Here is a 25,188-nt window from a genome sequence, read left to right as displayed (position 1 = left end):
TATTCTACATTGGGCCATAAAGTCCCTATATTCAAGTAGCTAAGAATCTTTTTTAAACCCTTAATTCTATTTAACCATCGTGAGAATATATTTAGCGTCCCAGCAGAATAATATGTCTTTACTTTCAATATGCTTAAAAAACAGCAAATATCATACAGTCATACAGTAAAGAGCTACTGCATACGATACTTCAAAGGGGCTAAGGCTATTCTACGCCTTCTTTAGTAGAAAAGTAAAATAAAGTAACGCTAAGAAGTGGAACTTAAAAAACTCTCAAGACCGGAACTTAACTCTAATAAGTAACGAAAATAAATATTTTAAGGTAACCAGTTTTAATAGATTTCCTCATCCGTCGGTTTGAAATGTTCATCGTCGATGGTTGAATAGATGTGCCCTTCGTTAGAAAGAAACTCAACAGCATTTCTACAAGAAAAAAACAGTTACCTTTGAGATAAAATCAGAAGAGAAATTTTAAAAAGGTTATATAAGAGTAAATCAAGTATTACGTTTAAGGATTGCGATATAATTATATTTATTAACAACGTTAAACAACAAAAAAATAAGTCTACCACATAAAAAAATTAGCCTATCAACGTTCTTTCTAGAACATTAAGATCACCACCACCGGCTTATTAACTACTTGTGTTACTTCGATTGAAATACCAGACAAACTTTTTAAGGATAATACTAATAGTAATAATGAAGGAAGGAAGGACCGGACCTGATCTCATATTCGTTGGAGTGTCTTAGTTCCTGAATGATCGACTGAATTGGGACGCCAACCTGCTCTTTTCCTAAAAAAGAGATAAATTATTAATTTTTAATCGTATGCGGTGTTAGTATAGTAACTATTTTTTTGTTTATATAATATTTAAACCACGTTAAGAAGACATTAATAATTGCAGTATATGTGATAATCAATTCAAGAGGTTACCACGACAGACGCACTCGAACACCTGCTTCTGCAGCTCTGTTTCAAACTGCTCGTAATATTGTGATTGTTGGGGGAAATAACCGCCCCTGTTTAAAAGTTCATTGTTTCCGCTGGTCAGCCCTTCGCTAGAAATAATAACTTATATAATATTAGAGAAAAGGAAAACAACTTATAAACTTTGTTATGACTGAGCCTCGAACGTTAAGCAAGTGAGTATGAATAACTTCAAGAAGGTGAAAGGTAATTTCATTGTAATCAGTGACAAGCGCTAAGAAAACATGTTAACCTCATAATTTTTGTTTCTTATATAATAATATGTGGTTGATTAATAACAGTTGTAGAATTTATTATTAAAATAATAAAACTTTTACTAAACATAATTAATAAAAGTAAAACTTTATTTTAAAATTGGAGGGTTTCATAAAGAAGAGCTGCATAATATCCACGACTTCCCACTCATAAAATACTTGGCCTTTTTTACTTGTTCGCCACAACAAAATAGTTATTGTTGCGTAATGTAATAGCTCATAATGATTGCTAACTTTGTTACCCCAATAAAATATGATATGAGTAATGTTTTGTAGCTTATTGTATTAGAAGTTATTAAAATAACATTTTAACATATAAATTTATAATATATACTATTCAAATGCCATATTAACGATAAAAGCAAAAGTAAAAAATATAAAGTATTTTATTTGTTGCCAATAGAGCTGCAACTGTTCAAAAAGAGTTTATTGATATCTATTAACAAAACTGAGGTAAAATATTAAAATAAGCTTAAAAAACGAATTGAAAACAGTAAAACAAATAATTAAATAACGAATTTGCGTTTAAAAATTTTCTAAATGACCATATGGAAAATCATGATCGCAATGACAAACCAAAATGATGCGCATTAAAGGACCACTTCTCTAAAAAATTTCTCAAAATCCCAAAGACTCGGACGTAACTCCCTTCAATAAAATAATATTTACTATCACCACCATTATTATTATTAATATCATAACCTTCAACAAATTCATTCCCTTTTGAACCATAAACTCCAATATCATCCCCTATTTTTTATTTTAGTAGTTACATACGTAAGAAAGTATAAACATTCTTTAAGTTAGTATTAATAAAATAATTCTTAAAGTATTCTACCAATTTATAAATTTATAAAGTTAACTTCACTAAAATTAATACTTAACTTTAGAATTTTACATAATAAAGTTAATAGTTATTAGATTAAAAACCTTCCGACCACATTCTAACGTTGATACTTCCGGTCGAATCTTCAATAAGATAATCGATATTTGTAGAATTTCTTGTGAGACTTCTTATCATGCCTGAAAAATATTCGCGATTAAATTAATACAATATATATATAAACGACCTCGATAGACGAAAAATAAAGTTTACAGAAATAAAAAAAGGTGTACCAACAAAAGTTAACTGTGAGGGGATAATCCCGTCAATGCGGACCTGCAGTCATATTAAGTTAGTTGCAACGTTTACAAGAGAAAATCCCACCGAAGCTAAAACTTTAAGTTATTTAAACACGATTACACGAAAATTATAAACAGTTAAAAGATTTTTACTATAAAAATAATAAAACGATACTTTCATATTATATAACAAACTTTAAAGTTGGAAAACTTTTTAAGGACTCTATATACAATACGAAAGTAATTACAAAAAATAAAACACATAAACTTAATAATAAAAGCAGTTTAAAAAAAGATAGATCTAACTAACTTTTTAAGTTAAATTAAGGCTTAAGTAAATTTAATTTTATGTAAAATATAAAGAAGGAATTTTAATAAATTTTTATAATAACCTCATCCTGTTCATTATTAGCGGAGAACAACTTTGCCGTAGATTATATATTTTAAAAATCAATTATTACTTAATTAAAACTGTATATTGAAAATTTAATTAAAATAAAAAAAAGTTTCTATAAAATTAGTAAAAAAATGTGTGTATACTATTTTAAGTTAACGAAATATGGAATAATTAGCAGAAATACAACTATTATAAAACAAGAACAATATCCTTTTCTGTATATTATTGAACAAAGGAAATTTAAATTTAAAAAACCTTTTAATATATGATATACTATTTCTAAAAGTATACTAATTATATTTTCTTATAAAGTGGAAAGCATAAGGTCTAAAGAAACATATGCACCATTTGCTTTATGGTCACCGGCAAGCAGCAATCTATAGTCCCTTCAATATGCCCTATTAAATTTTATATATAATAACAATAATAGGAATTCAAGGTCAATATTTATAATAATAAAAAAAATTTTTTTTTAGAAAAGTCTTCTGAAAATAATAGTAAAAGTAATAAAGTTAAGGCATAACTATTATATTAAACTGAAAGCACGAAAAGTTATTTGTATAAATATTTAAAAAAGAATTTCATAAAGTTTTAATTATGAAATTTACCCTTTTTTATAGGGGAATCAAAGGAAGAACGTCCTCCCAGATTAGAAGTTATAAAACCACCCTGCAGTGACTGTGGAAAATTCATTTATCTCCGTGATTTTAATACTTTTTACAATCCCGTTTAGAAAGTTGCAAAGATAGATATAAAGGGTAATAAAAAAACAAACAGAAAAGTAACAGTAGTGATTAAACTTTTTTTTAAGAGTTTTGCAGCTCAGTAGGTCGAGCCCAGATTGAGTGCTCCTATATCTCATGGAGTATCAGGACTGTCACTGGGCCTTGTCAGGTGGAGTGGTAGAGCGGCAGGCGGTGAATCGGGTTAGGACGCCCGCCATTCTGATTGGAGAAAGGGAACCACTAAAAGTCGCCTTCATGAGAAGCGACCCGGAGTACTAAATTGGAGATCTTCTAGAGAAAATAGTCTTACATTGCTGTTAGCTAGGCTTTCTAATTTATTAGTCCTTTCATTCAAAGGGGGAAGCTTTTGATTACTAAAACTATGTACACGTCTAGTGTTTATACCGGTATTAAAATTAATATCATAGGAGAGCGAGTATATAGAGTCTCATATTGATTGGGGGAATCAGCGATAAGGCAACACGCATATCTTTGAGGAAATTCGATGTTGTTAAAATTAAATAAGGTAGTCTGGGAGCAACATTAGTCATTGTTCCGTAAATCTTTAACTTCGTGCCTAAAGGCATCGTGGTGGCTGTTTTGAGAACTTGGTTTTTAAAGATAGAGAAACAAGTTCATGTGATGTTGCAGGTCTTTTCTCAATTCTTTAGAAGTCTTGGTTAATCATGAGATTTACACATGATTTTTCGTGCACAAACTCCTCCTGAAATACGGTTAGTATGATTAAACGATCTTGTGCTGACCGTAGTATACCAATACCTATCGCAAAAGGCACTTGGATATTATAACGTCCTTTGCGTTAATGATTTTTTAAACCTATATAGAAAAACTTTTTTTAGCTAACAAGTTAATTATAAGGAACTGCCAGCCCAGAAACGGTGATAGTGGCAATTTAACGAAAAAAATTAAAATTAACATGGTTATTCTTTCTGTACACCAATTCTTTTATAAATATGAATCTGGAAAAAAAGATTAATTATTACGCTAAGAAAAAAGGGACAACAGATTTTATATATAGCTCAATACAAAAATACAAAAAAGTTAAAAAATAAAACTTAGGTTAGCCTCCCACCTTGTAAACAGTAGACTTAATTTACACAATTATTAAAATAGCAATATGAGTACATGAACTTATAGTATAATATAAGCGTATCAGCGGTAAGATACACCTTCTCGCATTAATTAAAACTTTTAAGTTATATTAAAAAACCAACTCCACTAGAGATCTAAAGTGTACACAAAACTGTACTATCTAAGTTAAAATAAGTAATACGACTTACATACAAAAATACATTGCTTTTTCTTGCTGACACAGACACACAAATGATTCATGGTCTCCAACAGTATTTTGCTTCGATGGGAAAATGTGAGGGCACGTACTAGTCATGAACATGACTAAAAAAGGAGCGTCCCAAAAGTAATTCTAGTGGATCGTATCCACAATTTTTGTTTTATTAGGTAAAGCGTTCGAATCTCCGCCGATGATCGAGAAATAAGCGGCCACACTCTCTTCGGCGCTCTACGAAACTGTTGTTCATTGAAGGGCCTTGAGACATGCCAGATCACTCAAGCTTGTTAGGGGGAGGCCTGGTTGCTCTCTGGCTCAAAGTTTCGTCGTACCAAGGGCGCGAATAAATGTCATAGTAATATATCTTGAGTAACAGGGAAGTTCAAAAAGATAGAAGAGGGATTGTGGTTGTTTCTGTATTGTAGGGCATGACTGCGGAGGCCAAGCTTTAAGATAATGAAATGCGCTCATTGTCTTCCTCTGTTAACCTCTGCAACCTCTGCAGCTCGTCTTGTGTTACACCTCGTCCGTGCGCCAAAGGTTTAAAACCGTTACAACTTCCTTAATTATAAAAATTTGGTTTTAATTATGGAAATAAATGAATTAAATCAGCTATTTTAAGCGCGATTCGCATACTGACGGCCCTATGAATTATAATGACACTGAATTGGTGGTTTATCAACCAGAAGATTATATTATTTTTTTATATACCTTTAATGAGACTCTTTCTTTCCTTAATTTGTATAAAAATGACAAAAACGGGAGAAATAAGGATATTTATTTATTATTATTGCACTAATCGATGACAATCACGTCTTTTTCAAGTATCTTTTCAGAATTTTTCTTTTTAGTTCTCAACGTCAACTTTGAAAATGGGTTGAGAGCTCGGATGGCTAACGAAAGTTCCTTTAAAGTATTACTAATTTCCTGGCGTTGTTTTTCTTCTGCGGGTTCTCCATTAGGATTTCCGAGTTCCTAATAGAAAAAAAGGAATTTTACTTTTATTAGTTTTTAATTTTAAGAGTTTTACAGTAATATGTGTGCACAATAATATATATATTTACACTGAATTGCTCGCGCCAACCAAAAACATGTAAAAATGATGACGCAATGACGTAGTTATAAATTAAACAAACTCCAATAAATTTCCGCTAAATAAAAGTGAAAAGAAAAGCAAGGAATGCTTCCTGGTTAACTAATAACTGTTTTTGTAAAAGATCAATCTTTTGTAACAGATATATACTTATTTATACTGCGCTGTTCCCCTTAATAAATAAATACCCGAGCTAGTTTACTGCCACTCGACTTTTCAGTGAATATTTTATGATTATTTTCTTTGGAGCTGTTAAATGTTTCCAGAAACAGATTAGCGACTGTTGTGATATGCAGGAAATAAAGTTAGTATCGGTAATCACACGATCTACGCACTTTTTTAAACTATATATTTTCTTTAAATAAACATAAAAGGTAATATTTCTCTGTAATTAAAGTAGTCAGCTTTTGTTTTGATTATAATAAAAAAAAAAGGAAATTTTAATTAAACATCGTAACACTCAAACCTCTTGAAGTATGATCAATTTATAGTTCTCTAATAAAAAAAAGGGGAGCATAACAAAGTAAATACGAAATATTATTAATACCAACTCTGTGATTAATAACATAAGCCCAACATACTAAACTGAAAGGGCGGAACTAATAAGTAATTATTTTAAAAATAAATAATATTAATAGCGATCATCTTAACTTTGATAATAAACACGTTTATAACAACTCCATTCAGTTCATAAATATAATATAATGTGTAATAAATACTAATAAGCAATAAAATAGTGGTAATAGTTTGTATAGGCAGTTCGAAATACTTTATATTCATTATTTTATATAAAAAAAAATTGGCCTATAAGAGGAGTAGGGATAAAAGCCCTTATCTACACCAATAAAAGAACCTGAAGTAAAGTTGAAAGTAACACGGGAAAAACATATTTAGAAAAATATTACCGTCAACAGTCAAAAAACGAATGGCATGAACTTCAGTTTTACACACATTATCAGAAAAATCGGCAAGTACTAGCAAAAATAATAATTTTTATAATATAGCAATACTTATAATTATCATTACTGATATAGTAAATATCTCTTTTTTCCTATAATTTCTATTAAAGCAATAATTATTTTTTTACTTGGCTAAAGGTCAAAAGTCACCATAACACCAACTTTTTGTTAAAATATAAACCAATATATTGGCTATACTATATTCTTTTTCACGTGCACACATAATAATACTTCACTTTCACAATCAACAAGGAATACATTAAATTATTATTAACCCATAGAGTCCACCATAGGAACTTACCAGTGTATATCCACGTTTTCGGGTGGGAGCAGTGAACTTCCAACTTCATTTCAGGAGTTACTGCGGGGTAGGAAGTATTTATAATTGTTAAAACTTGTTTTAGTATAAAATATATTTGGTTTTCTTAAGGCGGTCATCACATTAATTTGAAAGTTGTGATATACATTTTGCTTTAGTAAAAATTGCTTACAGTAGATATAATAATATATAATACTTTTCTAACTGAGTGTAATAGTAATCAAAGTTTTTATAAATCTTTACATAACTACTGCGTTCTAAAATAAATTTCGCTAATTAACTGTAATAGTAATAAAAATTTTAAAAACTTTTACAATAGTAACATTTATAAGTTTTTCATTAGTTTCTTTAGTAGATTTCTAGTATAAATAAGTCTTACAGTAGTAATTGCAGCAAACAGTAAAAGTTTTGTCGCGCAGCATAAGGGCTCGAGTCAGGCCGTTCTTATTGGATTTGATGAGTTTTATTTCTCCAGTTCCTCTTTTTATTGGTTAAGTCATAAATAATTAATGAAGTTATTTAATAGTTTTTAGTATTATCATAATTATAATTTATAATAAAATGGTAATTAAATGACGACTTGCTCAATTAATTTATAGCTTTATATCATATTTTAAAACGTTATGCCCAAAACTATAGATAAAAAATATAAAATGCTTCTCAAAACTAATAATAATAAAAAAATATTAAGAAATGTGTTGTTGCTAATTAAATTTATATAAAAAAATATTATTTTTAACATTAATTGTACTAACATTTTAATTCATATTATAAACTTAATATTAATATATCATTTCGAAGATATTATACTTAAAGTTTATAGTTATTTTTATGACATTCAAAAAAAAATACAATATACATTCTTAGGAAGGTATAGAGAGTTTACAGTTCTATGAGTAACTTTATTATAAAGAAATAAAGTTTAATAAAAACAAGGGGCATTCAAATTTTAACGATAACGTCGTGGTACCAAGAAATTTAGTAGAATATATACAATAATAAACATAAAAACTTTTATAACATCTCTAAACTTTGGGAGTTAGTAATTTTTACAATAAGTTAGCAACGAAAAAAAGTTAATTGATGAATATTAATATGTAAATATTTTATTCTAGAATATATTTATATATATCTTTAAAATAATATTGTTAAAAAAATTTTAAAGTGTGTTTTTTTGATATATATTAACAGAAAAAAAAAGTTTTATTAATTAGTAGTACTAAGCAGCAATAATATTTTTAGGTTTAAATTTACATAGAAACTGAAATCGGTTTTTTATGATTAATATTGCCGTAATTGGAAGTTCTCTTTTTTAGGATTATTCATATATACTTTAAAAAGTAGTTGTTGCAAATGAGTATATTGTTTTGCTGCTTGGCAACACATAAATTTATTAAATTGTTCAGGCTTTAATGAAAAATTATTTATTTTGTCGTTTAAAAGTTTATATATTTATTTATAAGAATGGTTATATATAGAGACTAATAATAAATTTAGATATTAAAAGTATATACATTATCATTAATTTAATACTTCTATATATAAAGTAATGTTTAAAGCCCCTCCCTCAACATAGTCTTGCTCTAAGCTACTAAGATTGGACTACTTATATATTATAAACATTGCCATTCTCGCGCAGGAAGTTTACTTGGCATCAACATTAGAAATAAAATAATAATTTCGAGCAATTAATAGGAAAGCTACGCTCCTCGCGCATGTGTAGGCCTCGTGATTCAATATTATTATATTTTTGCAAGCAAACAGGATCTAAAGAAGAGGAAAGGCGAAATGTTGTCGGGAACAATAAAAATAGCTTCCAAGCTCCGTAAAAAGTTGCATATTATCAGTTAGAAAAACATGAGACTTCACTGCTACATAACAAATATCATTTTTACAATAGCTTCCAGTGGTAAATCATAAAACTTACAAGTTAATAAAAAAATCGCCAAAAAAACTTTACAAAATTAAGCTAATTTCAAGTAAATTTAAAGCAATAGAGAAATGAAGAGAGGAAATTATATGAATAATCAAAGTAAATATTTAAAAAAGGTAAACTACACAGACATCGAAATGACTATTAATATATATAACTTTCATTATAATCTGCGAATTTACAAAATGATGTTCTTCGACGTGACCTTTTAATACTTTATATTATCAATTAGGTGAGACAAACTCAGCATTAGCAGAAAACGATAAAAATAAATTTTTTTTTTCTGTAATATTGATGGTAATCTTATTTCGTTTTAAAATGCGCTTAGCATATTTTCTTAAACAAGATTCTACCCGTAATATAATACGCAAACTTCATAATAGCAATTGGTGTTATTTTTTATACCACCAGCAGAACTTTTAATACCTTTGTTATATTTTTCAAGAAAAATTTACCTAGACGGCGTGCTAATCGCGGAGAAAAGAGAAAGATATTCGTTTACACAGTAATACTATTTCATTATTTTATTATCACATAAATATTGATGTAAATTCATTAGTTCCATTAATTAGTTCTCATAAATATAAATAAACTCAGAAAACTGCTAGAACGCGCTTCAGTAAAAGTAAGGCTACTGCATTAACCAACCAGTATAGAATAAAAAATTATTAAGTCATGTGCATCTCCTGTTAATCACTGACAAGTAACGAACCTTTCTTTCCAGTCACTCGACTTCATGTCGTACCGCCACAGTTTCGCTCGTCTATAAAGTTATATGGAACATATTGAAAATAATGGAGAAACTATTTAATTTCCTATAAAAGCTATAAGAAAAAAGTTTACGTATACTTTAACAGAACTAAAACTACTATGCAAGTAAAAAATTGACTATTAGAATTTTAATTTTCACTTTTTAAAAGTACCGTTGTAAGTAGATGAACAAAAATTTAGACGAAGTAAGAAAGAATGATAAAGTACTTTTTTAAAATTAAGTAGGACAGTAATTTATTATCCTTTAGATAATTAAATTGATATATATTTACAGTGAGAAAAAAAATGTTTTAATGTAGACTTTGTTTTGAAACTAAATTAAGGGGACAATAAATTTTCTATTATTTTGAAATTAAAAACTTAAAAGAAAATTATTAACAAAAACAAAAATAATTTACAGTTTAATAAAAATCGCTTTTATTTCATCTTCAATGGTATCTTCTAAAAATAGGCATACATAAATTTTTTTTTACATTCAGTGAAACTATAAACGGTTAGAAGTTTTATGAGAAAAATTTTTTTTCTTAAAAAGTCCTAGGCAAAATGCTGTTTATTATTTTAAAGTAAACGACGCGCTCCCCTGTTTATAATGTTCCAATAAGAATTATATGAATATTTTTGTTTTACGAAAAATTTTATTTTTATAATAGTCAAAGGGTTACAAAAAATGTTATAACTTGTAAAATATTCTCTTAAATAGATTATTAAATTAATAACTTATATCCTCTAAATATATATATCATATTATACAAAAAATATCAAAATATCTAAAATATATTATTTTAATTATTTTTATTGTATAGATTTAAAAGTTCTGTCTCAAAAGATAAAATTATAAGCTACAAAAAAAATGTTAAATTTTTTGAATCTTTTTACTTTAGAGCGTATTTCTATGTTAATCATATTATCTTAAAGATTTTATTAGACATTTTAAACACTTAAAAAGTATTTAGTACGCTTTGAAAAGTTCTGTTTCATCCGAATAACTCGGCTGAGTACAATTTTGCTGATTTTTTGAGCGAAATTTTTTACGCAGTTCCTGAATATAAAAAAATTATAAAAATACTTTACGGATTTCACTATTACAAGCACCTCTAGAGTTTTCATCCCTTTTTTTCTGTAATACAGTGTGTAATAGTTAAATCTGTATGGTTTTTTACAACATTACTAAAAAAATAAAATTAAAAACTGAATTAAGTTGAAGTGAAAAATTGAGTGCAAAGGTAATAATACCTTCGTCTCTTTGTACTTTTATTTAAGATGGGGGGTAATAAAGTAAAAGCTTTTATATAAATTAATACATAAAATATCTACTAAAAATATGAAACACAGATTTCAATAGACACGAAAGGACTTGAAGCGCTTTCTATGGAAGAAAAGCTCAAAACTCTTAAGTTTTTCCATATATATATTTTTAATTTCTTTAATAAGGTAAACACCAAAACCAAATGACCCTTTTCTTATTGGCTAGAAAAATCCTAAGGAAAGTTTTTAGTGCTATAAAAGTACTTTATTACGAGCTTGTTTATTACAACGAATCAACTTTGGAATAAAATTTACACTAATTTTAAGAAACATTTAACTTTAACAATAAAGGTTGTTATAACTTTAACATTTTGTTTTTCTGTTTTATATTTAAATAAACAAGTTGAAGAAATATTAATTATCTAATTTTAAGTCGATAAATTTGTGCTTTATAATAAAAAGGTATTTAATTTTAAAAAATAGAATATGTTGCCGTTTCTATACTTTTAAGTATTTAGTAGTTATTAAGTAATATTTTTAATTACTATTCTCAGTTTCTTCTTATTTTAACTAATAGTTTAAAATAAGAAAATAAATTAATAAGGTAACCGGCAACCATCTTTCGCATGCGAGGTGACAATAAAATTTATATAAATACAAAATAATAAAGTAAAATCAGCAAAGTTAAAAACTTTATAAAATTACTGCTAATTAGCGCTTATTCATAGGAAATAACATTTAAAAATTAATTATAATCCTTGAGTATATAAAGAGGAAAAAGAATGTATAACAAGCTAAGCTGCATAAGTAAACTCCTTTATTATTCTTTAGCCTCCGCTATTTTTTATTAAAAGAATGTTGGACAACTAGTATCTAGTTAGCGGTGTAGGTTCTAAGACACCTTCAAATGAAAGGAAGATAATTTGTACTGCTTTAAGTCCAAAACAAAATGAGACAGCATTTACTTGCATTTTCAATTTTATTACGTTCAAGGAAAGAAAGATTGCATGATAGCAGGCCTAACAACGAAAATTACGAGCTGTCTTAATGAACTTTTACACAATTAAGAGACAGTGTGAGGATGAGACTGGATCCTTCTCCTTATCTTTATGATAAATTTGTTCCTATAAATAAGCTAAGCAATTTATAGGCCCAAATATCGGGAGCTTCCCTCTTTTGAGTTACAGAATAATAATTTAAGTCACCCCTCATAGGACCCTCTAATTTTACTATTTTCTTCGGTCTTTGGGCCTCGCCTCTATTATTATAATAAACTTTGGACCTGCCACTTTAAAGAAACAAGGTGCACAACCGAGTTAAGAACCTCGTGATTTATAAAATAATGTTAAGCACGCAGTTTATATATTAAACCTGCGAAAGAGACTTGTGTCATACAACATTCATTGTATATAAATTGTGGGTTGTTTGTTAAGATATAAAGCTACAAAGACTTTTTGTAGCATTGTTTGGGTATATTCACTGTAAATACTACTTACTTCCTGGTAATAATTAAACCTATACAGACCTTTTGCAACTGGGCGTCCGCTTTGAGAAGAAGGGGGTGAGGACACCAGATTTTGTATTAAAAAAATGTATACGAAGATACTAACTCAAGGATGCTTCTGTTGACCAGTTTCGGTCTGTATTTCTACCTATACAAAAATCGACTTCCATATATGTACAGTAAATTTAATTGAATCAGATAAAATTTTACTTTATTTAGTCTGTAAGCCATTAATAAGGTAGGTCAAATTAAATTTTTTGTGTAGAAATACTAATTTCTCTTTTTTTGTATTTTTATTAGCTGTTTCTCAGGTTTCTGTTTGTATGATCACGGATCATTTTTTTTGTGAAAATTTAGTGGGTTAGTACTTTGTTTTCCTTATATTGTTTTAAATGGTGAATTTGTGTTATTGTGTTAGAGGGTCAAGTTCTTCAAATATCCGTTTTAATCATTGTAAATAAAAGCCAACTTACGATTGAAGTACTTTCTGACCTGGAATATCTAATCAAACTCACATATTAGAACTATAGATTATAGTTGCCTATTGAGACGACAGATTAACTTTTATCTATTTGTGTTACCTTTAGATAAAATGTAAACTTTTTTTAATTACGCATTAATACTACCCTCATTTAGTTTATAATTTTTATAAGCTTACTTCGTCGGGCGTGTGAGCTTTCAGAAGTTATGTGAAGACCGTGTTTATATCTCAGAGAAAATTTATGCGACGATCCTCATTTGGGCGAGATTGAGGGTTAAGGTTGACCCCAGCGCATATCGTGAGAAAAGTGGGGAACGAGGCCGGCCAACATAAACTTAAAAAGCTTTGCTCCATGGCTGTACGGCGAAGTAAGTTATGGTTATTACTATATAAAAATGTTCAGTTAATTATATATATTTTGGTTAATCTTAAAATTGAGTTCTCTTGTAAATAATCATTTTATTGAAAAAAGAATTCAGTATTTTATTTACTAAGCTATCATTTTGCAGTAGAGTTATATTGAATATGTATTAATATTGTTTTTTTTTACATCACTTATTTAACAAGTTTTCAGTGTTTAATTTACTTAAGTTAAGACTTTAGTTTTTTTATTACCTATTAACTTTAACTTCCCTTTTTTCGTACCTTTAAAGCTTTCTTTTGTTTTAGGATGCCGGATTTGACTTCTGAAACCCTTAAAGCTATTGTGATTACAGATAGTTTTAATCGCCGTTTCCTGCCTGTTACCTTGCACCATCCCCGCGCACTGTTGCCGGTAGCTAACGTGCCTTTGCTGGAGTACACTTTGGAATTTTTATCGGCTAGCGGTGTTAAAGAAGTTTTTTATTTATTTATAAAGTTCTCTTGATATTGTTTGTTGGAATTAATTAATGTTAGTTTCAAAATTGTTTATTCTGTTAGTTTATATTTCTCTTTATTACCGTGAAAGTAGTTGTTTTTAGTTTTATAAATTTTTTTAAGAAAGTTTATCTCTTAACTAAATAATTCTCTTTTTATAGTTTTTCCTTTTTAACAATTTGTATGAACGATATAATTTAAAAATACTACTTATATATTATAACTGTATAACATAATTCTTAATATACAACTATTTTTTTGAGCTTGGAAGTCAAAAAATATTGTTTAAATAATTTCTTAAAGGCGGAGTTTTGCTGTATAACTATTTTTGTTTATTATAAATTTTTTTGTTATTGCTGTTATGAAAGGTCCATCTGTACTGCCGAGAGCATGAAGACAAAATACGTTTCTACATAGAAAATTCAAAATGGAGCAGTTATTCGCAAGCCTGTAAAGTTTTTGTTAATAGCGTGCAAGAAGTAATCTTTGACAAGTTATACGTTTATTGATTCAAAGTTAATTCTTTTACTTTATTAGTTACTTTATTTAAACACGATAAAGTTAAGTTCTAATTTTATTATTCATAAAAATGTTGGTTATAAAAAACTAGTTTTTTAACTAAATTTTGGTTGTGAAAAAGTGATTTTTACTTTTAAACTTTAATAAGAATATAACGAAAACAACGGAAACGCTAAGTTTTTTTTTGTAACAAAATTAATATTCATTATTTTACTTAAGGCATTAAATGTTGGGGATATCTTCCGCTCGATTCAAAGGACTCAACGAACTGATTTTCTTTCGGATTTTTTGATCGTTTCCGTCGGTGTCGTCTCTAATATGAACTTTTTCTCCGCTCTTAAAGCACATAAGTAGATAATTATTATTATTTATATTATTATTATTATTATTACTATCCTAGAGAAAGAAATCAAAAGAACCCCAACTCTTTAATGACTCTTGTCATGAGTAAAGCAGATCCTGGCCATCCTATACGTTCCCAGGAAGAAGAAATTGTGGTAGCTTTGGACGATTTTGGTTTATTATTACTATTGCTATTATTATTATAATTATTATGTATTATTATTTATTTAGGCCTTCTTCTTGAATATGTCCCTCTCGTAGCAGTCGACTCCGCTAACAAAAATAAACTTCTTCCGTTACAAATTTCTAGTGGCTTGTTTAGTAAGGCTTCTACTTTCACGATACGTTCGGACCTTCTTGACTGCCGTATTGCTATCTGCTCGCCTCTTGTATGAGTCTTCAGCCACTTTAAACGACCTTCTTTGCATTATTATTAACTTTTTATTGAAAAAGAATATTTTTATATTATTTAGGTACTTGAATTGTTTGTTGATAATTTTGATTACGACAATATTGCTCATTTTATACGCGGCGTGTTAGACGACGAACTCAACGAGTACCGCATATTCACTCACATTCTCGACAATGAGTACGCGGCGAGAGTCTCGAATCATAAAACTTACGAAGCTATATCGTAACAACTTTTACTATTATTATTATTATTATTATTATACTTATTATAATCAGGATGGATGTCCTCCATCGTTGGACATTTCCTTTTGTTCCTGACGTTATTTTATATAACAATTCGTCTTATAAATATAAAAGAAACAATATATACATCGACGACGAAGTGAGCTTGGCAAGGTACTGCTGTTTACGCCTTACTTTATATTGTTATTAAAAAAAAGAAAAAGATCCTGCAAACTTGCAAGAGATATTATTATTGGCGGTTATTCTCGAATTGAAGACGATGTTTATATTGAAGGCGCAATCATTGGACGCAATTGTGTTATAGGTAACGATCATGTGGTTGCTATGCTTTTTTTTTAGTTTCCCCTTATAATTTTTCTCCAAGGAAAAGGCTGCCGTCTACACAACTGCTATATATACGATAACGTTCATCTAGGAGAGCATTGTACCATCGAAAAAGGAGCGATTCTGAGCCACAACGTTTTGCTAGGGGCCCATGTGCTTGTCCAAGAAAAAGCAGTTCTTGCCGACACTGTACTATTTTTTATCTTCTAATTGACTTATATAAGAGTCGTTTTTACAGGTCACCCTTCCCGATAATCACGTGGTTGCTCCCTACCAAAGATACTATTATGATTATGAAACAGGTCACATTTTGGTTATTATTTGGTAATTTTTATTTATATTTTACTAGGGAAAAGCGCTGTCTGGGTACCCGCAGAAGAAGACGACTCAGCTCATGAAAGTTCTTTTTTTGTTATTTTTTATTAACATATGTTGCCTCATTATTATTATGTCAAAGTTGACGAAAGCATTGCAACTGCCGTTTCGTCCGATTCAACCTCCAATACGGACCATGAGGAGCATGGTTCCCCATTTCATTTTCTCAGTTATCGTTAATTGATGCGTTCATTTCGTGACTAGAACTTTTATGCCCGGAAGAACTATTTATTAGAGAGCTCTCCGATTCGCTGAAAGCTGCTGTCCAGAGCTATCGCAACTTTTCAGCTGATAATTTAGTTTTAGAAATAAACTCTAGTAAACATGCCTATAATATACCAATGGCCCGCGTTATAGAGCTACTTTTTATAACTCTTCTTCGCGATTCGCTATATTCTAATATTAACGAAAGGCTGAACTATTTGTTAAGGGTAACTCTTTTCAGTTCCGCCTTAAGAGCGAGTCACCCTGAAGTTTTATTGTTGCTACATACAGATTTTTTCACAATTGAAAGAAGTATTCCAACATTATCTTCGCAGCGGAACTGATGAGGTTGCCGCTTTAGAAGCCATCGAAGTAATATTTTTTTTTATTTAAACTAGTTATCTACTCTACTTAAACTTTTAGCATCACTGCAGTGAAACGACAGACATCGAAGTCTGCCGTCAAATAATACAAATATTATACAATTTAGAGCTAATTTCTGAAGATGCTGTTCTTTATTGGTTTTCAAAAAAACTCTCCAACACACTCATCAAACAAAAGGCATCTACATAATAACAATTTTATCAGTAATAAGATATGCTTGCTTTAGATGGCTAGATTTGTCAAATGGCTGGAGGAGGCATCAGAAGAAGAGGCTTCTGAAGATTAACTTATTACTGAAGAAGAAGAACACTTCTATATTAAAAAAGAGCATACTACAATCTTTTTTATTATTATTATTACAATCTTGCTTAAGTAATGTGCGCTAAACTATTTAACCGTGAAGGTACTAGTAATAGCAAATTATTGCTAGGTATCTTGCCTGCAAGGGCCAAAAAATTTTGGATATTTCTAAAACCTATAATAAGAATTTGGGCCTATTTTTCAACTCTGCACGATTAAATTAAGCGAGCATCCAATCGTTAAAGGAATACAGAAAACAAAAATGTTTTAATGTTATAAAAAATCCATTCGATATGGTCAGACAACTCGCACTTTACCAACTTTTGCGTCTGACTGTCACTGGCTTTCGATCAAGTCCACTCGCTAGCAAGAGTAGTTCGTATACAGCTTCAGACAATTCCCTTGTTTTTAACAAATATTTAGAACTGCCTTGTTCCAATAGTTTCTACAAAACGCTTTTCTTTACACTTAAACACGAAGTGTAGTATTCAAGCTCTTTCTTTTTTTACAACAATTACAATGTACTAATACAAGTTAATTGCTATAAATAGTATATACGAAGGAAGTTATTAACTGTTACAGCTAATACAAGTAAAGCTATAGAAAAAAGCTTCTACTACACCGCAACTAGTACGTTTAGCATAGGTCAGGCTACTTCTTGAGTTTGTTACTTCCTCTTTAGTAATAAATTGTTAGCTTCTTAGCTCAGAAATAAAGATTCTATTTTCTGCAGTTTTTGTGTGACTAGGCTTCTGACGCTCTTTCCATGAATAGAGATTTATTTACCCTCAACTTTTTTCCCAGTGCAATGCAATTATTTGAATTTAACAATAGCCTTTCCTTCATATATGCGAACTATAAATATTTATCTTCATTATACAAGGGTTTCACGTTATTTAAAAAATTTTCGCTGCTAAACTTTCTTCGTTAATTCTCTTGTTTTTCTTATTGATTTTTTTCGCGAAAAAAAGGTATATATACTTTATTTTCGGACATATCACTGCAGTTTACGTGTATTATTACTTTTTCACCTGCTCAACCAATTTCTCACCGTCTTCTCCACTTAAAGTACAGCTTTTAAAGGACCTGCGAATTAACCCCTGTGTGTTAGAGGAAACTAACGCCCGAAGAAACAACTCGCTAATGGAGCTACTCCTCAACAAGGCTATGAAAGATGACCTACTTGTTCATCTTTTTGAAATGTAGAGCGCTGTTAAAATATATATATCTCAAAAAAAATGTTTATAACTTTATAATTTTCTTAAGCAATTTTTTTTCGGGAATAAGTTGGCGCTTTACTTATTCCTAGCACATCAAATTGCCTATTGAAATGAACTGTGTTTTGTGGCGTTACGCATCTTTTTAAAGACAAATAAAAGTATATTGCCAGTGCGGTGAGGGTGGCATAACTGAAAGTCTTTCTAAATGCTAATAACCTTTTATGTAATATTAACGACGCCAAGTAGTATTGAGCTTCGAGGCTATTTACAAATAATGCAGTTAAAGAACTCCTCGACCTCATTAAAAATTATACCAAAATTGGAGAACCACCCGAAAAGAATTACTATTGGAAAAGGATCACTGGCCCCCCTCCCCTGCAGAGGCGGATATGACGCTAGTTAAGGAGAGCAGGCTATCACATGTGCTCTGATGCTCTAACCCTCCAATCCTATGACTTTATTAATTATTCTTTAAATTGGCTACCGCTGAACGTAGGGCATTTTCATGACGGTCCCTATACATGTACACAAGGCGAATTTGCTGCAACAAGACGTCGCGATCCAAAAAAATTGGACGGCCGCCCATAAAGAACGCTTTTAATTGGGTAACTTCATGATGTTGACAGGACCAATATCCTAAATACTGGATAAGAACTATTCTTCCTTTAAAACTGCGAAAGTGATGGATTGAATAACCGTCAATGTAGCCCATGTGCATGACGACTCTTTTCTAGATTGAAATATAACCAAAAATGATTAATAAGGAATGTTATATTACACAACACACCGGTAAATAGTTTATACTGCTTAATAGCAAAAGCTTAATTATCAACTTGGCAAAAATATGAAGCGAGTTCTAACAAAAGTTATTTTTATTATGGTTTTCTAAAAACGAGGGCCCAAGTTAATAACATAATAACAAAAGCAAAGAGGACTAAATATAAAAACTTCCCTTTCGTATTTCGGTTAACGCTGTTGACTTTTGTTATAATACTTGCCTAACGTTTATTAAAAATAACAGGAAAGTTTTTTTAAAAACATATAAAAGAATATTTAATAGTTAATATATATCGTAAGTTTAATAAGTATAACAAAAGCTATATAAAAAATAGTAATATAAATAAAGAGTAACTCAATAACAAAAAGTAAAAACAATAATTTGATTATACTTTTTTTTATTGTTTAAAATGTAATAAAAAGTAAAGTTGAATAACATAAAAAACAGGTAAAAATGATAAAAATAGAAAGTTATGTTTATTGTCTATAATATTTTTTAATGATTATTTTATTGATAATAATATTAGTATAAAGTTTTATAAGGAAAAAATTAGAGAGAATAAAGAACATAAAAGCTACAAACAATAATATTTTATACTAGTATATAGTAATATATATGTATAAATCAACAAAAAGTTAAAAAAATTAAGCCGCTATAATAATAAATAACAATAAAATGATTTGCAATAAAAAAATATGGAAACACTAGAAAGTAGGATTACTATTGATGAGATAAATATATAAATATGGAACTTTTTCTCGCTAACTTTGAAGTTTTATTAAGTTTACTTATCAACTCTATTTTATTATTTATATAAGAATAAACAATAACTAAAGTAATTTTTTACATAATAATGAAGTATATATATCAGTAATATATATTACTTTTAGTAACTATTATATGAATAGTTATAATAAATACCATAAAGTTGTCCGCGTTAAGAAATCCGAGTTGCTTCGTAAACATGAAAATGAAGAGAAGTTAATAAAAGTTTAATTGAGAAAAGTATTTATGTTATTATTTCATTAAAAAAGATCGTAAAAATGCATAAATTTTGTTGGTAATAATTACTACTACAAAACGGATATAAAAAAATTAAGCAAGCAAAGATTTTCATAGTATTATAAGTGTGTCTACATAAAAACAGTAAAAAAGCTTTTTATAATTTTGTCTTTAAAAAAAAATTGTTAAATAAATTGCATATTATATATTTATTGAAAAATTAATATTTTAAAGTTTAAAAATAAAATATTTTCTGAACTTCAATAGTTAAAAATGTTAAAATTTCATATTATAGAAAAAATATAGAATAAATAATTATAAAAGCAAAAAAAATATAATATAAAAAGAGTTGACTTTAATATAATAATAAAAATTTTAAAGTGGTATTGTGTTTATATGTGTAAAAAATTCTTTTAATTAGAAAATAAAAGTTATTTTAAAAAAAAATAAAGATACATAAAAAGAAAAGAAAAACGTACAAGACTCTCAAGAAAATGATTGTGAGATTGAATTTCCGTGTGCATGGATTCAACAGTCTAAAAAAAAAAATGAATTTTAAAAATTTTAAATATTTATAAAAAAGAAAAAAAAGATAAAATAAAAACTTCTATATAAGTAAATTTTTATTAAAAGAAAATATAACTATAAAAAAGAAATTATTTTAAAAAATTATGGCCGCATGGTATAACCAAGTGCCCTCCAAAGACACGAGGATTAGTATTGATACTACTCTACTTATTATAGTTTATTATTTTCTTATCAAGATTATATATTACCATATAACTCAGATTAATGATTATAAGATTTATAGATTTCTTTTCCAAATATAAATTGTAAACAAAATTCAAATTTTTAATTAAATTTTTTTTTTACAGATAACTTATTTTTTCTGTTTATTATTATATTATTATTAATGTATATTATAAAACATTTTCAATATATAAAATGTGCATATTTCTATTAAAAGAAGTTTTTAATTAATTTAATTAGTTTACAAAAAATATAATTTACACTATCAAAGTTACGTGAAAAGATAATACAATTCTTTTTAACAAAAGTTATAAAGGATTGATAACTTTTTATTATTAAATAAAAATTTATTTCATAAAAGTTTAAGCTTCAATAACAACTATAAAAAAGAAAATAATTAAAAACATTAAAACAAGAAAATTAAAACTTTCTAAAACAACTTAGTAAACTCTTTTTTTTAACAACTTTAATTTTTATATTAAATAAATATTTGCAATCTTCATCCATTTTTTATTCAAATATTATGCTTTAAATTTCTTTAAATAAAAAAATATATTTTTAACTAAAAATTAATAAATTTTGAAAGAATTAGAAATTTAGCAAATGCGGACTTTTTTAAGCCGGCCTACAGTAACAGACAACTCTTCGATCCTCTCATCGTTTTGTTTTTCTAATAACCGTTCAATCCTTAAAAAATAAATAACTTTAACTAGAAATTCCTATAAATTTAGAGGAAAATTGAAATACTAACACGCATAGTGGATTATTATGTAATAAAAATTATTTAATAATGTAAACTGACCAAAAACTTTTGGTTGAAGAAAATTTGAAATATTTGTGTTAAAAGTGTGTCATTTATAATTGAACAATTCTTATGGGTATAACATAAATAATAGAATTTTTATATACTACTAAGTTATATGATATTATAGAGAATATTATTTTTTTTTGTATAATAAATAAACTTACCAAGAGAGTATAACAACTACATTAATTATAATTAATGACTAGTTTAAACAAATTTTTGTAATAAAAATAAATATTAAATTAAACATTAAAATAAAGTGTGATTATTATATCAATAAAAAAGTATAATAATAATTAAAAGTTACTTAACCTACAAAGTGAACTCTTATTAAAATTTAAATACAATAAATTTATTTATAAAAATTATAGCTTACTGCTGAGTAACAAACTCCAAAAAAAAAAACTTTAGTTAACAAAATAGCATACCTCATAACTACCAATAAATTTTTATTATTATTAAATTGAAATAAATTTATTTTACTTCTAAACAAGATAAGATAAAAGGTAACTTAAAATAGTCTCCAACTCAGTACTTTTCATTATGTGTAAGTTAACGGAAAAGTTTTATCTTTATATAAAATGACTGATCTAATCATAATTATGGCATATATAGAAATAATCATACTGCTCCTGTTGAAGATATATAGAGGTCGAAGGTGGCTCTTTGGCAGTGACTTCACGGCTATATTTATTCATTGTTGACCTTTATTTCAGGTAAAGCTTTAAAAAGCCAGGAAGGAGCAGGTAAAGTATATTTTTATTTTATAAAAATGATTCAGTATTTTTTTTATGACTGTACAAAAGTAAAAGTCAGAAGGTCTATATATATAGGTTAAATAGACCTTAAAAAGCCAAAAACTAGAAAAAATGGTGGAAGCACAAAATAACGACTACTCAGCTATAACAAGAATGGTAATGAAATAAGAAAACCTTTAACTAAGCTTAAACTCTTCTTTAAAACAGGAACGGTCGCATAAAGAGGAATTTTTTAGCACCCAGACCAAACAACTTAACCATCATCTAAACTAGTTTCACTTTTCTCCATAGTCACAAGAGTGCAGGAACCAAGAAAACAGCACGCTATCTATAAACGGCAAAGAGTGTAGTGTGCGAGATAACGGCTTCTGTCTTAATAATTTTTGTTTGTTCAGTTGATAATGTTTTACAGATTCTAAGGAAGGCTTTCTCAGTGTGTATTAATGCATTTCTGAATTAATAATAATTTTTTAGACTGTGAATTGCAATAACTTTTGCTTCATATGACCTTGTAGACTTATTGACTAATTGTTCAGTAAATAATCATAGTATAAAAGGTATATTTAAACAAGTTAGAATACTCAACCTTCCAATTAAATAGACAATAGTAAATGAAAGTTGAAAGCAGGTATAAAAAATAGTATTGCATGTCCCGCAAGCAAAAGAAAATCTTTTAGAACTATTAGAGTTGCCACCCATTTTTTTAATACAGGAATTTACATCTTCAGCAGACAACGATATGTTTTTATAAAAATGTACAAACAGAACTAAATTTTTAAAAAACTACTTAGCTCTACTGTAACTAAAAAACTGAAAAGAAGGTCTGAAAGAACCTACAAAGAATTTTTATTTTCCTTAAGGAAAGGTTCTTAACCAACGACTGCCCTTTTTCAAGCGCGTTTTTAATAAGATAGCAGATAAAAAAAATTAAGACGGTTTTTTTTAAAAAAACTTCAAGCTTTTGTAGAGCTTCAATCCCTATATTTGAAAAAAAAAAAGAGCTCATTATTGATTGTTTCTAAATAAGTATAAGAAAGTTATTCCCCAGATACCTCATTATTGCATGCCGTGCAAACTAATCTTTATACTAATTGTAAACAGCAGGTTACGACTAATTTAAGGTCTACCTCTATTTCCTTGCTGCATCTTATACCAAAACAATGTTCAAAACCTATTTTTTTTATACCACTTCTTACTAACAAAAAACAGAACTTAATAAAACCAAACAAAATTATTTATATTTTGACGGATACAATTTACATATAAAGAAAGTAAAAGGAAGAAATGGGGGTTCTATTTTAAACTATTTTATGGCGCTGAAATACTACGGTCTACCATTTTGCTTACGAAGACCTTAACCGCTTAGTCGGAATTCTTTTATATTTTAAGTAAATCCTAACTGCCAAATTCTAAAATTCAAACTTAAAAGCCCAAGTAGATCAAAAGAGTGTCCTGCAGCCTGCGGTTGCCTTTGAATCGTCTATATTATTATTGCACTGGCCTACCACAGCCGTTATGAGTAAAAAAACTTGGAACTTGTCCACATTCTCCCATGTAGGAGAGGTTAAGAGGGTGGCCGTACTGAAGGGACGCTGTTCTGAAAGGTCATGTTTAAAGAAAAGTAAAATTGCCGATGGTAACACCATCTTTAAGTACACCTTTTTTCCTAAAGGTTTCAGTCCTTTGGTATTGACGCAATCTAATTCAAAAGACCTTTTCTTGCTTTTCTCTCTTTCTGTGTCACGTTAGAGGCGCTATAATTAAAAAGTAGAAAAATACTCGTTTGAGGGCTATATAGGTATGGAACTTTTAACATATTCTTAGGAGGGTATAAGTACAGGCGAATACCCCTTGTTTTTCTTGTCTTTTAGTTTTTTTTTTGTTACAGTCTGTCAATTATAACTAAGAAAAGTGCGTGAAGAGATCAGCACGAGAAAAGTAAAAGAGAAAAATCAATAACGAGGGTTTCCACGTATAGTTAAAATTTTGGTATTTATAGTTTTTCTAATTTCATTATTTAATAATTAAGATTACTGATAAAAATGTTTGGGAAGTTTCGTAACCTTTCAAAATGTTACAATCCTACTAGGGCTTCAAACGCGAACCTAAAGTTCCCCACATTTAGTAAAATTTGGATCCACGATAAAATTTTAGCTCTCGCAAGAGTATCAAGACAATTTCGGGGAAAGTAGTAGAAAGTATTTAACTTGGACTTCTGGCATTAAGCTTCTGTCAGCATAAAAATCCAACTTAGACGAAAGTTTAGAGTAGAGCTTTATTGTCAGAGTTTTTTAACGGGTTGATTATTTTACAATGGTTAGCCTTTACCAGTGGTTGGACACTACTTCGCAAAAAAGAGAAAGAGCATACGTTATTGGGCAATGAGCCTGTTGTCCTGCTCTTACACATAATATAAGTTACGGAAGTAGCTTGATTGTTACAAAAACGACTATTTAAAGGTAAGAAAAGTACTATTTACCAACATTGTTAATTATTTTCGTAATTTATTATTTTGTTTAATATACATAATACCATTTAATTGGATTTCGAATATTATCGTTCAGTATGCTCCCGAGTACCGGAGGAGAAGCCGAGAGGGCTTTTTTACTCTTTCATCTCCTACATGATTTTAGAGGTTGTTTATAAGTTTAGACAAGCATAATTATTCGCATGCTTACTGTACCTAACTTAAAGGGTTATTACCCAAATTATCTTCTGGATAGTAATAGGCGATAATTCAAAAGCTTCACGAGCTACTTGTTGATTTCGGACAGAGCGTCCGAGTAAGCCGCCACGCTAGACTAGGACCGTTATC

General features: G+C 28.7%; 3 protein-coding genes and 1 long non-coding RNA gene across 4 annotated transcripts; 1 reads left to right on the top strand and 3 right to left on the bottom strand.

Moving 5' to 3' along the window:
* Positions 1 to 332: 332 nt before the first annotated feature.
* Positions 333 to 3,581, bottom strand: LOC135120758 (replication protein A 32 kDa subunit-like). The gene is made up of 11 exons (XM_064045095.1): positions 3,370 to 3,581; positions 3,107 to 3,159; positions 2,757 to 2,786; positions 2,359 to 2,401; positions 2,173 to 2,265; positions 1,945 to 1,992; positions 1,819 to 1,890; positions 1,112 to 1,202; positions 935 to 1,059; positions 722 to 794; positions 333 to 423 (listed from the first exon to the last, which is right to left on the bottom strand). The coding sequence occupies exons 1-11, from the start codon at positions 3,452 to 3,454 to the stop codon at positions 333 to 335; spliced, it is 804 nt and encodes a 267-aa protein (XP_063901165.1). The 5' UTR covers positions 3,455 to 3,581.
* A 2,009-nt stretch (positions 3,582 to 5,590) lies between these two features.
* Positions 5,591 to 11,142, bottom strand: LOC135120757 (uncharacterized). The gene is made up of 9 exons (XM_064045094.1): positions 11,104 to 11,142; positions 10,963 to 11,037; positions 10,827 to 10,909; positions 9,812 to 9,862; positions 7,546 to 7,646; positions 7,149 to 7,208; positions 6,794 to 6,862; positions 6,077 to 6,168; positions 5,591 to 5,770 (listed from the first exon to the last, which is right to left on the bottom strand). The coding sequence occupies exons 2-9, from the start codon at positions 10,975 to 10,977 to the stop codon at positions 5,591 to 5,593; spliced, it is 651 nt and encodes a 216-aa protein (XP_063901164.1). The 5' UTR covers positions 10,978 to 11,037; positions 11,104 to 11,142.
* Positions 11,143 to 13,457: 2,315 nt separating this feature from the next.
* On the top strand, positions 13,458 to 17,054 carry LOC135120777 (uncharacterized). Its single transcript, XM_064045115.1, has 17 exons — positions 13,458 to 13,468; positions 13,770 to 13,938; positions 14,327 to 14,437; positions 14,697 to 14,827; positions 14,878 to 14,993; positions 15,051 to 15,208; positions 15,293 to 15,453; positions 15,507 to 15,626; positions 15,677 to 15,777; positions 15,838 to 15,986; positions 16,036 to 16,099; positions 16,147 to 16,197; positions 16,255 to 16,320; positions 16,377 to 16,603; positions 16,668 to 16,748; positions 16,800 to 16,937; positions 16,987 to 17,054. The coding sequence occupies exons 2-17, from the start codon at positions 13,771 to 13,773 to the stop codon at positions 17,044 to 17,046; spliced, it is 1,902 nt and encodes a 633-aa protein (XP_063901185.1). The 5' UTR covers positions 13,458 to 13,468; position 13,770; the 3' UTR covers positions 17,047 to 17,054.
* A 2,171-nt stretch (positions 17,055 to 19,225) lies between these two features.
* LOC135120745 (uncharacterized) lies at positions 19,226 to 22,651 on the bottom strand. The gene is made up of 6 exons (XR_010278715.1): positions 22,548 to 22,651; positions 22,243 to 22,320; positions 21,422 to 21,497; positions 20,540 to 20,596; positions 19,980 to 20,012; positions 19,226 to 19,278 (listed from the first exon to the last, which is right to left on the bottom strand). It is a non-coding gene; the product is annotated as an uncharacterized LOC135120745 (long non-coding RNA).
* Between the last annotated feature and the right edge of the window lie 2,537 nt (positions 22,652 to 25,188).

This window comes from Zophobas morio, unplaced genomic scaffold, assembly GCF_036711695.1.
Source record: "Zophobas morio isolate AGI-343-1 ecotype UQ-CSIRO unplaced genomic scaffold, CSIRO_AGI_Zmor_V1 ptg000419l, whole genome shotgun sequence".
NCBI classification, from domain to species: domain Eukaryota; kingdom Metazoa; phylum Arthropoda; class Insecta; order Coleoptera; family Tenebrionidae; genus Zophobas; species Zophobas morio.
This window is presented reverse-complemented; position numbering and strand designations above follow the sequence as displayed.

What these genes read in the sequence shown, in the direction of transcription:
- LOC135120758 (XM_064045095.1), bottom strand. Translation starts at nt 3,454, where the DNA reads ATGAATTTTCCACAGTCACTGCAGGGTGGTTTTATAACTTCTAATCTG. An exon ending in CGGTGACCATAAAGCAAATG is followed by an intron (nt 2,787 to 3,106) that starts GTGCATATGTTT and finishes TCTACGGCAAAG; the next exon opens with TTGTTCTCCGCTAATAATGA. An exon ending in AGGGAATGAATTTGTTGAAG is followed by an intron (nt 1,891 to 1,944) that starts GTTATGATATTA and finishes ATTTTATTGAAG; the next exon opens with GGAGTTACGTCCGAGTCTTT.
- LOC135120777 (XM_064045115.1), top strand. Translation starts at nt 13,771, where the DNA reads ATGCCGGATTTGACTTCTGAAACCCTTAAAGCTATTGTGATTACAGAT. An exon ending in GACGAAGTGAGCTTGGCAAG is followed by an intron (nt 15,627 to 15,676) that starts GTACTGCTGTTT and finishes AAAAAGAAAAAG; the next exon opens with ATCCTGCAAACTTGCAAGAG. An exon ending in CTATTATGATTATGAAACAG is followed by an intron (nt 16,100 to 16,146) that starts GTCACATTTTGG and finishes ATATTTTACTAG; the next exon opens with GGAAAAGCGCTGTCTGGGTA.
- LOC135120757 (XM_064045094.1), bottom strand. An exon ending in TGTTTGCTGCAATTACTACT is followed by an intron (nt 7,209 to 7,545) that starts GTAAGACTTATT and finishes CCTACCCCGCAG; the next exon opens with TAACTCCTGAAATGAAGTTG. An exon ending in TCGTTTTTTGACTGTTGACG is followed by an intron (nt 6,169 to 6,793) that starts GTAATATTTTTC and finishes ATATCACAACAG; the next exon opens with TCGCTAATCTGTTTCTGGAA.